Below are 15,755 nucleotides of genomic sequence, written 5' to 3' on the forward strand. Positions count from 1 at the left end.
GGAGGTGGCAGAATAAATTGCAAAATACTGATGACAATAATTACAAGTTTACAGTTTGTACAATATTAATTGAGGAGATGCACTTGGTAGGATTTTCATCATCTTTATTGCATTATACCTTGGTAACTATGTTTACAAACCTCAACAAAAATACATACCCTTTTCGAGCTGTTCGTAAATGTTATCAATAAGACAATCAAGTTTCTCTCTCTCAGGTGTTCCCACTTCAACAACATCGCAGTTTCGGACCCATCTACTCAGGGGACTAGTACCAATACCCTGGCCATTAGTTCCAACTAAAGCCACTAAGGAACGAAACCCTTCCGGTGTTAGCCACTGTTAAAAGGGAAAATCAAGTTTTTATAACAAATGTATTTTTTAAACTAACCTGTCATGTAAAACATATTTTTCAAACAAATATACTGAATCAATCATAATAAGCCATTCATTTGTAGTACAAACAACCTCAGAGGTTTGCCCATTGAAATCCTGAAGACAAAAGAATTTACTAACAACCAATCTCATTCTATTTGGCAAATTAGATCTCACACACAAGAATGATGAAATGGGAGGCAAGCCCAGCCAAAAAGATAATTGATGGGTTAGTAGGAAAAGATGTTTTATGGTATGAAAACTTGGTTTGTTTGCATCAAACAAATCCCTAGAATTATAATAGGGGAGATCAAGAACTGTAAGTTCCTATCTCTACAAAAGCTTTACAGATCATGTTGCAATAGGAATAAAATATGCCTGAATCCAGGTCATATTAGCATTAGTAGTCAAGTTACAAGCCTAGTTGGAAAAGCAGGATGCTTCAAATCTAAAGGCTCTAACAGGGAAATAAGACCAGTGAGGATGGAAATAAACTATATATGAAAAATAATAGTAAGAAATATAAAGTATCTTGAGATCAGTCACAAAGTTAAAATAGATCTGTTATATATAAACAATGAAGATAATGGTGTCAACCTGTTCAAAATACAAACATTCACAACAAGTTTGTACTTCTGAAGTTCCATCGATTCAAGTGCCTAATTAGGAAGATCATTCCACAACCTGTTTACAGCAGGAATAAAAATTATAGAATACTGTGTAGCGTTGAGCCTTATGATAGAATGCAAGACTGCTAGAATTAACTGCATGATTGGGACTACATACAGGATGGTACAGTCTAGGGTAGATTTGATTGCAAAGAATGGTCAGAAATAAATAAAAGCTTATTCTTAAGCAGCATGTGTAAAGAGCTAACTGAACAATGGTTCCAGAGATTAATATCAAAATCAGGAATAACAAATTTAATTGAACACAAGATTTTGTTCAATAATTTAAGATAAGTTAACAGCTGAGGACCAGAAAGGAGTAAAATATTCAAAACAAGGTAGAATGAAAGAATCCAAAAATTTCTCCTGAATAGAGTGATCACCAAAAATCTTAAAAAACCTTCTCAATAAGCCAATACTTTTTGCAACTGAAGAAACATACTGAATGCATTTCTCCAAATTAATTTGCAATAAAGAATCACATCTAAACCAGACAGGAGAAAAATATTCAAAACAAGGTAGAATGACAGAATTAAAAATTTCTCCCGAATAGATTGATCATAAAACTCTTAAAAAAAACTTTCTCAATAAACCATTACTTTTTGCAACTGAAGAAACATACTGAATGTGTTTCTCCAAATTAATTTGCAATAAAGAACCACACCTAAAATTTTAAAGTTCTTGTATATAGTTAAAAGAAACCTTATCAATGCAGAGATCTGAATGTTGAGACATTATCCTTGACCTACCTACAATTACACAAATTTTAGCTAGGTCTCTATAGAGTGAATCAGCAACCCCAAATCTACATTCAGGAAATGGAATTGATGCCAAGAAAGTCGAATCATCTGTATAGGCAACAAGTTTGTTTTCTAGGTCAAATCACATAATTGACCTATTATTATTATTATTATTATTATTATTATTGGCTAAGCTATAGCCCTAGTTTCAAAAGGAAGATGCTATAAGCCCAATGGCTCCAACAGAGAAAAATAGCCCAGTGAGAAAAAGTAATAAGGAAATATATAAACAATATGAAAAGTAATGAACAATTTAAATTTTTTTTTTTAAAACAGTGACAACATTATAACAGATGTTTCATATATAAACCATAAAAACTTATGTATATTTGAGCTTTAGAAGTTCTAATGATTCAACTACCCAATTAAGAAGATCATTCCACAGCTTGGTCACACCTGGAATAAAACTTATAGAATACTGTGTTGTATTGAGCCACATGATGGAGAAGGTATGACTATTAAGAATTAACTGCATACTTAGTATTACCAACAGGAAGGAACTGTCCAGGAAGATCTGAATGTAAAGGATGGCTAGAATTATGAAAAATCTTATGCGACATGCATGACGAAATAATTGAACAACAGTGCAAGAGATTAAAATAGATCTAGATCAGGAATAAGAAATTTAATAGACTGTAAGTTCCTGTCCAACAAATTAAGATGAGAATCTGCAGCTAAAAATCAGACAGGCGAACAATACTCGAAACAAGGTAGAATTAAACAATTAAAACACTTCTTTAGAATAGATTGATCACCAAAAGTTTTTAAAGACATTTTCAATAACCCAGTTTTTTGTGCAATTGAAGAAGACAGACCTAATGTGATTCTCAAAAGTAAATTTACTGTCGAGAATCCCACCTGAAATTTTAAAAGTCATACAGAGTTAAAAAAAAACATCATCAATGCTGAGATCCGGATGTTGAGGAGCTACTGTCCCTGACTTACTTACAATCATACTTTGAGATTTGATAGGATTTAACTTAATGCCCCATAATTTACACCAAGTACTAATTTTAGCTAAATCTTTATCAGGGATTCAGCAACCCCATATCAACATTCAGGAGATGGAATTGATGCAAAGACAGTAGCAACATCTGCATATACAACAAGTGTTTTTTCTAGGCAAAACCAAATCATGTGTATATAGTATGAAAAGTAATGGGCCAAGAACAATACTCTGAGGAACACCAGAGATCACATTTCTATACTCCCTATGGTGCCCATCAACAACAACTCTTTGTGATCTATTACTTAAAAATTCAATAAGGATGCTAAGAAACCACCCACCCATTCCTTACTGTTTGAGTTTGGAAACAAGAGCCTCATGATTACCACAGTCAAAGGCAGCACTAAAATCAAGGCCAATCATACAGACTTCCTGACCACAACCAAGGGATTTCTGTACAGCATTGAATATTGTAAGAAGGGCATCACATGCTCCAAGGCCTTTACAAAAACCAAATTACAAACTAGGGAACAGATGATAACGTTCAGCACACCTATTAAAATTTTTTGGCTAAAAACATTAAAAACTAGATAATATGGAAGTTATGGAAATTGAGTGTTGAGTCAGTTAGATGAACTACCACAAACACATTACCAATAATTCAAAAAGTGCTAAAAGCTCCTCTTCTTACTAACTAACTTGCGCAAAACAACAGATAACTTTGGAGCTAAGAAATATCCAGTCTTTATAAAAAATACAAAGGAAAATAACATTTGGGTTTACACCTCCATAAGCATCACGGTCAATCAAGAGAGCTTTAATTTCACCCCATCGAAAAGCTAAACTAGTTAGTTTAGCCTCAGGAGAACATGAAGATCAAGTTTCTCGTTACTCTGTTTACCGTCAAAAACATCAGCTAAAAGGGTTGCCTTTTCCTCTGGACAGTGAGTGATAGAGCCATCTGGTTTAAGTAAAGGGGCAACTGTTGCATCTACATCAAAGAGTGAAGATTTAGGAGTAGTCCACCACTTATGTCCAAGGGTTGTATCAGAATGGGTTTCTTTTATGGTTTAATTGTATTCCTTTTCAGTTGAAGCATAAACTCTCTGAGCAATAGCTCTAAGGTGAGTATACAGTAGTTATTCCAAGTCAAATCTGATCAGTTACCCTTCCACAGATGATAGGCCTTCTCCTCCTCCAATTAATGAAGAACGTCTACAATCATCACTGAACCATGGAATGTCTTTCAATCGGTACCTTAGCACACGAGAAGGGATATGCCTATTGCTTATGTTGACTAGAATCTATCCTTTGTCTCAAAAGTGCTTGAATATGTAATTCTTGAAAAACTAGTCAGCTACTTAGAAGAAATAGAAGCTTTGCCTGACAACCAATCTGCTTACAGAAAACTATACTCTACGGAGACAGCCATCTGCTCTGTTGTATATATGCTAGAAATGATGGATGAAAATAAATGTGGTATTTTAATATTGCTCGATCTCAGTGCTGCTTTTGATACAGTTGTGCATGAACAGCTACTAAATGATCTACGGCCCATCGGCGTTGAAGATCAAGCTTTTGAATACCTAAAAGACTACTTGGTTGGAAGAAATTACTGTGTACAAATTGGAAACTCTTATTCATCATATGAACCCTTACACAGAGGGGTACCCCAGGGGAATGTACTTGGCCCAATCTTATTCTACATCTATACTATTGGTCTATCGAAAATGCTACAAAGGCATGGCGTGAAGTTTAAACTATTAGCAGATGACACACAATTTTACTTCTCCATAAAGGTTGCAAAGGGTTGGGGGCAGTTAAGGGAGTAGTAAAAAATAGAGGGTTGGGCATGAATGTAAAGAGAGTTCTATATGAGAAAGTGATTGTACCAACTGTGATGCATGGATCGGAGTTGTGGGGAATGAAAGTGATGGAGAGACAAAAATTGAATGTGTTTGAGATGAAGTTTCTAAGGAGTATGGCTGGTGTATCTCGAGTAGATAGGATTAGGAACGAAGTGGTGAGGGAGAGAACGGGTGTAAGAAATGAGTTAGCCGCTAGAGTGGATATGAATGTGTTGAGGTGGTTTGGCCATGTTGAGAAAATGGAAAATGGCTGTCTGCTAAAGAAGGTGATGAATGCAAGAGTTGATGGGAGAAGTACAAGAGGAAGGCCAAGGTTTGGGTGGATGGATGGTGTGAAGAAAGCTCTGGGTGATAGGAGGATAGATGTGAGAGAGGCAAGAGAGCGTGCTAGAAATAGGAATGAATGGCGAGCGATTGTGTCGCATTTCTGGTATTCCCTGCTGCTTCCTCCAGTGCCTTAGATGACCGCGGAGGTAGCAGCAGTAGGGGATTCAGCATTATGAAGCTTCATCTGTGGTGGATAAAGTGGGAGGTTGGGCTGTGGCACCCTAGCAGTACCAGCTGAACTCGGTTGAGTCCCTGGTTAGGCTGAAGGAACGTAGAGAGTAGAGGTCCCCTTTTTGTTTTGTTTCTTTGTTGATGTCGGCTACCCCCCAAAATTGGGGGAAGTGCCTTTGGTATGTGTGTGTGTGTGTGTATAAATGATATACATGACACTACTGAAACTCTAAACCGAATCCTTGATAGTGATGGAGAATGGATGACATTTAAACAACTAAAATTAAATGAGAACAAAACTGAATTCATGGTGGTGGGTAAGAAAAACAGCGTGAGAAACTTAAGTGATATACAAATGAACATAAATAACGAATCGGTGCCGTTATCTAGTAAAGTTCAAGATCTAGGTGTACTTCTTGACTGTAACCTTTCTCTAAAATCCCAAATACATAATGTAATAAAAAGTGCTGGTTATCATCTAAGAAATATTGCGTTTATAAAAAAAGTACCTGGACGAAAATTCTGTAAAGAAACTTGTGATGAACTGTGTTATTACCAGGATTGACTACTGCAACTCTATCTACTACAATTTACCAAAAGTGCAACTTAAGAAATTACAAAACATAATAAACAGAGGAGCAAGACTGATAAAAGGTGTCCCACCTAGAGAAAGGATCACCCCTATACTAATCGATTTACACTGGCTGCCAATTAAAGCGAGAAATGAATTTAAAATATGTACAATAACCCACCAAGTTATCAGAACCAGGCGTCCAAAATACTTAGGAGAATTGCTACAAATTGCGCAGTCAACAAATCGTGTCGACACGAGAATAGTTACACATGGCTTCAAACTGTTGGAACCTAGTTTTATGTCCACTTTGGGCTCAAGAGCCTTTAAATATACGACCCCAAGACTATATAATAGGCTCCCACGAAACATTTGAATGATTGAAGACATTAAGGCTTTCAAGGGGAAACAGAAGACTTTCTTATTTCATGAGTCTTTTTACAATGACGATTTAACAGTAAATGAACAATTCGAGATCTGAAAAGATAAATACTGTGAACAAACAAGGTAAAACAACAGTGGAGGTCCTGTAGAGAGTGGGGTTCCCCTGCTGTATGGGACTGGAAGAGCAGCCATCAAAGTAAAGTAAGTAAATAAGAATGTTATATCCCCTTGGAAGCACAATATAACACCATGGCCCCAAACTGGGAGACTACTCTTTGTCGACTTTGCATTGGTCGCACTCAGTTGCCATGAATTTCTGCTAACTAGTACCTTTGACAGTGAGCCCAATGTTGACCGAATGCCCCAGCTATAAAACAGGAAGAAATAGATATCTATTTGAGGCTCGAGGTGAGGATGGCAGGTTCATCCTTGCCAAGATTCTTCGGCAGGATGTATTGTACTATGCCAGCGGAATTTTTAGATTTATTTCTGTAGCAGGTCTTCTGAAAACTATTTAAATCTTATAAGGACATCTTTGCTTCTATGGTTTTAAATTGGATACTCTGTTATTCTTTACAACAAAAAATATCGGCGTCAATGACCTTCAATGTTAGGATGGCAGAGAATTTTTATTCAATCAATTAATCCTGACCACAACGAAGGGAATTCTGTACAGCCTTGAAAATTGTAAGGCCTATTCAAATGCTTTGCCAAATGATGTTAAAAAACTTTAGATAATAAGGGAGTTACGGATATTATGCAGTAGTGAGATGCTAGGCTAGAGCTAACACAAACACATTTACCTAATGGAGTAATATTATCAATTCCCCAACTACTGCGAGAGAAAACTACAACTCTTCATTGACAAAATTATTCAGTGGGCCGATATGATAAATTTGGAAGTAATTTGTATTTTTCCTAACAATACAAACCTGTAGCTATTCATAGGGGTATTACTTTCGGCGGAGCTGAAAGAAGAACCATTAAACTTTTAGCGAAGGTTAACCACCCATACCGCTAGTTAGCGGGGAGTGGGGGTAGTAGCTACCATTCTCACTTGCACACCTGTGACTGTACTTCACTTTGCTTGGAGGTAGGACTTCATGGGAGACTGGAATGGTGGGCAAATCTGTATAAATAGCTATAGGTTTGCATCGTTAGGAAAATTACAAATTACTTCCAAATTTGTCATTTGTTCCGTAACTGGAATATAAACCTATGCTATGTATAGTGGTTGACTCGCCCATTAAGAGGGTGGACGTCCCTGCCATTCTGGCTTTTTGGCTTTTACTCGGGGATTTCCTTTTGTGTGTGTTAGCACATAATAGGTGGAAACCCTACTCCTCCCTAAAATCTTGCTATGCCTGGTCTGCAGCCTGCACAAGCTTGTGTGTTTGTGATACTAACAATGTGGCTATCAAGGTTTGAATTCTTCCAAGTCATAGGAATCGTCCAAAGTCACCGACAAAACATTCCCAATACCACCTTGCCAGGGTATGGGGACATAGTAGTAGTATGGCACAATACCAGGTTATACAAGGGAACAATGGTTTACCTGCACTTGGTTGAAGTCAACTTTGCAGAGGATCCTGGGCGCTGATTTCCATGAGGGGGGAGGGTGAAGATAAGAAAGAGCCAGTCATTCTTAATCATTCACTCAGACTAAAACCAAGTAACCTATGCCCTCAACCTTCTACTACTCGTCCATCAAGGAGCTTGAGGTGTTAAACCAGCTGTTGTGCAGCCACCATATGACCTAGAGAGAACGTATCGAGTCTCTTGTGGGTTATGTCTGGCAGGTAGTGGATGGTGAAGCTCAGTTGACACTTTTACACGCCCGCTTGTAAAACCTGCACCACAGAGTAGTTTTGTTTGAACGTCAGGGACGTAGTAATGCCCCCGATGTCGTGTGTTCTGGGTCGAAGTGTCAGAGGAGGATCTAGATTCAGTGCAAAGTCAATGATCTTGTGAATCCAGGCAGAGATGGTGTTCTTTGTGATCCTCCTCTTGACCTTCCCTGTGCTGATGAAGTGCTGACACTCAGGGCGAGCTCTCATTGTTTCCTTGAGGAAGGTCCTCCATTTTCTCTTTGGCAATAGTAACCATTGATCTGGATCATTGATGATGTTGCGAAGGACTCCCAGACCGAAGGGTTCAGATTCTGGGATCTGAGCTGCCAGAAACTATGTCAAGCATCACTTGTCCCATCGTAGTGAATGAGAGATGTTAGGTGTGTCCCATGGGGTTTGCCGACACTCTTGGCAGAAGCCAACATGAGCGAGAGACCTGTCATCAAGGTCAGGAGCTCAGCCCTCTGCTCCTTGGGGTCCTGGAACGAGGTCTCCTTTCCTACTAAGGGTCTGTCGGCTCAAAACTCTGTAAGGGGGGCAATGCCGATGTGGAGAAAGGTTAAATCCTTCCGGTATGAAGGCGAGGCTCAAGGACTAGCGGTGACTTTCCATGCCAGGACCAAGAAAAGCCTTTCCTGAAGGAACCAAGTAATGCCCATAATGCTGGCATAGTAGTATCGAGGGGAGGGATATTCCTCCTATGATACCAACTTATAGTCCACTTAGCCTGAATTGGCCGAAACCAAAGATCTATCCAGGTATCCAGACATTTTCTTTGCAACCTTTTGTGTGAGAGAGAGAGAGAGAGAGAGAGAGAGAGAGAGAGAGAGAGAGAGAGAGAGAGAGAGAGAGAGAGAGAGAGAGAGAGAGAGAGACTCTCTCTCTCTCTCTCAGGTGCTATACAATACCTATATATAGAGGAAACAAAAATCTTTGTTTCCTTACAAAGTTTCAATTAAATACAATACAAAAAAAGATAAGAGACGACTGGCGAAATCTAACCGAGGCCCTCTGCGTCAAAAGGTGTAGGAGATGATGGTGATGAAGATAAATCCATTTCCAAGCATAGCTTAAAACATGCCATCCGATTTCGTCAGCAGACCACTATTTTTTTAGGATACATCATTGCATTCTAGAAAATTGTTATCATTTAATTAGTTAACTGTGCTTTAAGATAACATTTATGTACTTTTGTTTTAAATTTTGGATGAATTTTAACAATCGAGTATTGCGGACTTCTTTTTGGTTTACTTTTGTGTGTGATCAGATCACCTGATGTCTAGTTGCCGCCGCTCTCAAGAGTATGCATTTACGAATACAGTAACATAGTATTGTTTATACTATTTCTTAACTTATTCAAAATATCTATACAGTTAATATCATCTAAGCACCAATGTGTTATAACCTTTCATATTTTTCATTTAGTACATTTGAAGCTATCATTATCATCTCTCTCTCTCCTTCTCTCACACAAATGAAATCTTTTGTTTCTTCACAAAGTTTCATTTAAATACTCACTGAAGATGCCGGCAATATTTTCATTTCTTGATCAACCAAGGTGCGCTATAGCAGTCATTTTGGGCATGATAAAGGTATTTGCGCAGCTTTCTAAGTATGCACGATAGTAACAAAACGCTATAGCAGAGGGTTAAATGTATTAATTTGTTATTAAAAATCAAACAGGATTCATATTATCCTCACTTCCTCCAATCTCGCACCATCTCTGTCACATTGAACGTTATAGCGGTAACATAATTGTTTGATGACTTTAAAACCAGTCTAGTATACTCTTATCTTTTTTTGCATATGGTTTCCGAATTGAGGTGAGTATAGTTGATATGTTACCAAACTGACTTATAACTGAAGTTAGGAAAAGTATTTTGGATATGGAATAGACAATTATCCGCCGTAACAGTTTAGAATTATCGTAAATTATCGTACTGACATTGGCGGCAGTTTGCTATTGATTAAATGCAACAAAGATTGTTTTCCTGTTTTCTGTTACAGATTCCAATGGTGTTTCCCTCAATTGAACAAATTATGCCCGCCCATCATCTAGTACTAGAGGTGCAGGACTGGTTAGTACTTCTGCAGTCTAGGAAGAATATCAGTGTTCACTTTTCTTGGGTCCCTGCCCACGTTGGGGTGAGTGGAAATGAACGTGTAAATAAGGCAGCTAAGAAGGCTTCAGGGCTACTTAACCCATCCACCATAAGTATTCCTTACAAAGACCTTAAAAGTAAGATACATTTTCACTGTAAGAATAAGTGGCAGGTTCAATGGTCTGAACTGACCACCTGTACAAAATTGAAACAAATCCACCCTTCGGTGGATAAATGGACATCTTGTAATTCTAAAAGTATTGGCCATACACAAGCAATCCACAATTATTTAATGAAGAGTGGGGAAGGGAGACAAGCCCCTCTTTGTAATACCTGTCAAGTGACAATAGATATTAAAGATCTTTTAGTTGACTGTCCTGTTTTTAATCTTCAGAGGAGGACACATTTACTCCAAAACTAAATTTCAAGGGATATATTGGGGGAAAATTGTAATACGTACCCTGAACTTGAAAAACTTTATACAGAGTATTGGATTATATCTCTAGCTTTAATTGATTTTATTAATTTATTTCTTCAATCTTTTTAATTTCTTCTTATTTTGTGTGATTTGTTTTATGGGTTAAAATGATACCAAATGTTGTGAGAGTATGGGTATGATTGATTAATATGCATTATATATCGCTGAGTGGCCTTTGATGCCCCAGTGCTTGGCTTAAGGCTTAAATTTCATATTCAATTCAATTCATACAGCACTGAACCTTCTATCTTGGAATTCAGTGGTCATAAACAGCACTAAACCTTCTATCTTGGAATCCAGTGGTCATAAAAAGCACTGAACCTATCTTGGAATTCAGTGGTTATAAATAGCACTTAACCTTCTATCTTGAAATCCAGTGGTCATAAACAGCAAAGAAACCTTCCATCTTGGAATACAGTTTTCATAAACAGAACTAAACCATGGAAATATGAAGGTTTCGCAATAGAACAACCTGAAGTATTATGAGAAGGCATGAATCATGTAGAGGTCGACACTGTCAGACACTGCACCACTAAAACCCTTGCCGACTGGTGAACTAGAACTGTTTGGCAAAACTTGAGGAGTTAGCCTGTGGTTCAAAACAATGTAGGTTAGGCTAGAATCTTTGCCTTTGTCCAAAGACACTGTTCTTATATTTAACAAATGAAACAAGATCAGTGAAAACCTATGAAGCTTGTTAATAGCTGGAGTCATTATCCTCATCATCTCCACTTTAATCAACTAGCTAGAGATCTCTGGGTTTTTTTCCTGAATCTCTCTTTTGCCTCTATCACATCTTTTCTCTTTTCACTTAAGAGCTTTCTTCACTCCAGCCATCCACCAAAACCTTGGCCTTTCTCTTGTACTTTTCCCATCAAGTCTTGCATTCATCACCTTCTTCTATCATCTCTATATGGCTAAACCCCCTCAATGCATTCATGTCCACTCTAGATGCTAATTCATTTCTCACAGTCATTCTCACCTTCACTATTTCATTCCTTATCATATCCAATTGAGATACACCAGCCATACGCCTCAGACACTTAATCTCAAGCATATTTAATTTCTGTCGGTCACTTGCATTCCCGACAACTCCAATTATAGTTGGTATAATCCCTTTTTCATACAGAACCCTCTTTGCATTCATCCCTAACCCTCTATTCTTCGCCACTCCCTTCTTCCGGTTATTACGATTAACCGTTAGACTGTCTTAATTCCATACCGGAGGCCTTAGCCTACTGAAAGGAAATAAAAATGAATATTTTTAATTTTAGGGTTAACTGCGATAAAAAACCTGATTTCAAGAGAAAAGTTATGAACATCAGGGGGTTTCAGAAAAATAATAGTTTGGAAAAGATTGGCAATAAGTTCAGTCATCAATCGTACATAAACACAAAACAAATTAAAACAAAACAAAAGACTGAATTAATACTACTGTACTATTCCATTATTTTCATTATTATTATTCTGATTATTTCGATCATTAAAAAATTGTTTTTAATGATAGATAATTATAAAAAATAGAAAACAATTCATTGCACACTTCAAACTGCATTTCAATTATAAGTTACATTTATGATAGTGAACACGCTAAGAGATATAATTTCTTTAGTTTGACAGAATTCTTTTTTTTTATAATAGTTTCTGACTACTAACATGAGAGACAAGGGTGTCTCAATAGCTTCACATTAAGAAGACCAATTGCAGACATTTTCAAATGCAAAATAAACATCAAGAACTTGGTACTCATTTTTCATTTACATATTTAAATATCAATTTTCTTTTAAATTCTGCGATGCTTCTCTTACTCATAAACAAGACTTATACACTCCATATCCCTTATAAAGTTAACTAATTATATGCTTTATCTATTTCATGTGTGTACAATATAAATACCAACTGTAAACAAAATCCTGGGGGAGCTTACATGCTGGACCTCAGGTGCCCATAACGCTTTCTCCATAATGCTCCGCAGAGTTTCTAACTGGTCATTGAATTCTGCACCAAGCAATTTGTGTGCTATCTCCTCCTCCTCATTTACAGTACGATGACAAAACTGCATGAAAAGGGCAATGGCACCTTCTTTGTCAGTTGCCTGCCTTACAGTTGCAATTATTCTGGCAAGGAGCATGATGCAAGCTGTTTCTGGTGGATAATGCATTTGTCTGAAAACAAGAACCTAAAATTAATTTAAATTCTTTCTATACCATATCACAACCAATAATGATTGGTAAATCATGCAATATTCATTACTACTGAAAAAATCAACTAACTTATTCTGTATGTCACAGTTAAATGTGTGGTTGCTTTGATAATTCTAGTGTGCACTATACAACAAGTGGTGGGTATTATATTCATTACCACTGTAAGCATCTGCTTGAGCAATGCAATACATCCATTCTCATTTCATTAAACAGATGATCACACCATGAATTGCTTTGCCCCATATACTGTACTAAAAGCAAGTAAAACCCTTTCTTACTGTATTTAGTTGATTTGGCAATTTAAAAAAGTGAATGATGTTCATGGTAACATTTTCAATACAATGGTACCTCAGCATGTGTATCTTTGAAATAATTCCTATGCAGCATATGTTTTTTTCAGATGCAAAAAAAAATGTCATTGTATATGTATTTTGTTTTGAATATGACTCATGTGCTAGAACTTGTATATGTCCAAATGAGTCACTATGCAACAACTTATCCTTTTTCACAGTTGCTTAAAAAAAAAAAAAATGTTATTTTCCTTAGTAAAATAAATTTTTGAATATACTTACCCGATGATCATATAGCTGCATCCCTGCTGCCCGACAGAAAAAATCTACGGGCGGAATACGCCAGCGATCGCTATACAGGTGGGGGTGTACATCAACAGCGCCATCTGTCAAGTAGGTACTCAAGTACTCGATGTCAACATAGAACCAATTTTCTCCTCTGTCCCACTGGTTCTCTATTGGGGAGGAAGGGTGGGTCCTTTAATTTATGATCATCGGGTAAGTATATTCAAAAATTTATTTTACTAAGGAAAATAACATTTTTCAATATCAAACTTACCCGATGATCATATAGCTGATTCACACCCAGGGGGGTGGGTAGAGACCAGCATTACAAGTTGACATTATGAGCTAAGTATTCCGTATTTCATTTTAGCAGTTATTCAAAATAACAAGCATAAAATAAATAAGTACCTGGTAAGGAAGACGACTTGAACAATTACTCTGCCTTTTTAAGTACGTCTTCCTTACTGAGCCTCGCGATCCTCATAGGATGCTGAGCGACTCCTAGGAGCTGAAGTATCAAGGGTTGCAACCCATACTAAAGGTCCTCATCAAAACCTCTAATCTAGGCGCTTCTCAAGAAATGATTTTGACCACCCGCCAAATCAAGTAGGATGCGAAAGGCTTCTTAGCCTTCCGGACAACCCAAAAATATTTCAAGAGAAAGATTAAAAAGGTTCTGGAATTAGGGAATTGTAGTGGTGGAGCCCCCACCACTACTGCACTCGTTGCTACGAATGGTCCCAGAGTGTAGCAGTTCTCGTAAAGAGACTGGACATTCTTAAGATAAAAGACGCGAACACTGATTTGCTTTTCCAAAAGGTTGCGTCGAATATATTTTGCAGAGATCTATTAGTTTAAAGGCCACGGAAGTTGTGACAGCACTAACTTCGTGTGTCCTTACCTTCAGCCAAGCTTGGTCTTCCTCATTCAGAAGGGAATGAGCTTCTCGTATTAACAGTCTGATAAAATAGGAAAAAGAATTCTCTGACATAGGCAAAGATGGATTCTTAACTGAACACCATAAAGCTTCAGACGGGCCTCGTAAAGGTTTAAAATAGAACTTAAGAGCTCTTACAGGACATAATACTCTTTCTAGTTCATTTCCAACCATACGATAAGTTTGGAATATCGAACGATATTGGTCAAGGCCGAGAAGGCAGCTCGTGTTTGGCTAGAAAACCAAGATGTAGAACATGTAGCCGTTTCGGATGAGAATCCGATGTTCTTGCTGAAGGCATGAATCTCACTGACTCTTTTAGCTGTGGTTAAGCATATCAGGAAAAGAGTCTTAAAGGTGAGATCTTTCAGGGAGGCTGATTGAAGTGGTTCGAACCTGTCTGACATAAGGAATCTTAGAACCACGTCTAAATTCCAACCAGGTGTAACCAAACGACGCTCCTTCGTGGTCTCAAAAGACTTAAGGAGGTCCTGTAGATCTTTATTGTTGGAAAGATCTAAGCCTCTGTGACGGAAGACTGATGCCAACATGCTTCTGTAACCCTTGATAGTGGGAGCTGAAAGAGATCGCTCTTTCCTCAGATATAAGAGGAAGTCAGCTATTTGAGTTACAGAGGTACTGGTCGAGGATATGGATACTGACTTGCACCAGTTTCGGAAGATTTCCCACTTCGATTGGTAGACTCTAAGGGTGGATGTTCTCCTTGCTCTAGCAATAGCTCTGGTTGCCTCCTTCGAAAAACCTCTAGTTCTCGAGAGTCTTTCGATATTCTGAAGGCAGTCAGACGAAGAGCATGGAGGCCTTGGAGTACCTTCTTTACGCGTGGCAGACGTAGCAGGTCCACCCTTAGGGGAAGTGATCTGGGAACGTCTACTAGCCATCGAAGTACCTCGGTAAGTTATTCTCTCGCGGGCCAGAGGGAAGCAACTAGAGTCAACTTTGTCCCTTCGTGAGAGGCGAACTTCTGCAGTACCTTGTTGACAATCTAGAACGGAGGGAATGCATATAGATCTAGATGAGACCAATTTAGTAGAAAGGCATCTATAAGAACTACTGCTGGGTCCGGGATAGGTGAGCAAAGTATTGAGAGCCTCTTGGACATCGAGGTTGCGAAGAGATCTATGGTTGGCTGGCCCCAGGTGACCCAAAGTCTCTTGCATACATCCTTGTGGAGGGTCCAATGTGTTGGAATTATTGTCCCTTCCTACTGAGACAATCTGCTAAGACATTCAAGTTGCCTTGGATGAAACTCATTACTAGTGAAAAGTCTAGACCTGTTGAACAGGAGAGGAGGTCACTTGCGAACTCGTATCATGTCAGAGAGTAGGTCCCTCCTTGCTAGGAGATGTACATCAAAGCACGGAGTTGACCGTGTTCACCTCCACCACTTTGCCTTGAAGGAGAGACCTGAAGCTTTTCCAGGTCAGACGTACTGCCAGAAGCTTCTTGCAGTTGAAATGCATTGTCCTTTGACTCGAGTT

The 15,755-nt window shown here is 38.1% G+C and overlaps 1 protein-coding gene across 2 annotated transcripts in view; it reads right to left on the minus strand.

Annotated features, from left to right (window-relative positions):
• The window catches only part of Smyd5 (SET and MYND domain containing, class 5), a 340,355-nt gene that overhangs the window by 84,561 nt on the left and 240,039 nt on the right, over positions 1-15,755 (minus strand). For both annotated transcript variants that reach the window (XM_068360043.1, XM_068360042.1), the window contains 2 exons: positions 12,465-12,702; positions 159-336 (listed from right to left, as the gene is read on the minus strand). In XM_068360043.1, coding sequence (XP_068216144.1) covers positions 159-336; positions 12,465-12,702 — 416 coding nt within the window. The remainder of the gene's footprint in view (positions 1-158; positions 337-12,464; positions 12,703-15,755) is intronic.

This window comes from Palaemon carinicauda, chromosome 36, assembly GCF_036898095.1.
Source record: "Palaemon carinicauda isolate YSFRI2023 chromosome 36, ASM3689809v2, whole genome shotgun sequence".
NCBI lineage: Eukaryota > Metazoa > Arthropoda > Malacostraca > Decapoda > Palaemonidae > Palaemon > Palaemon carinicauda.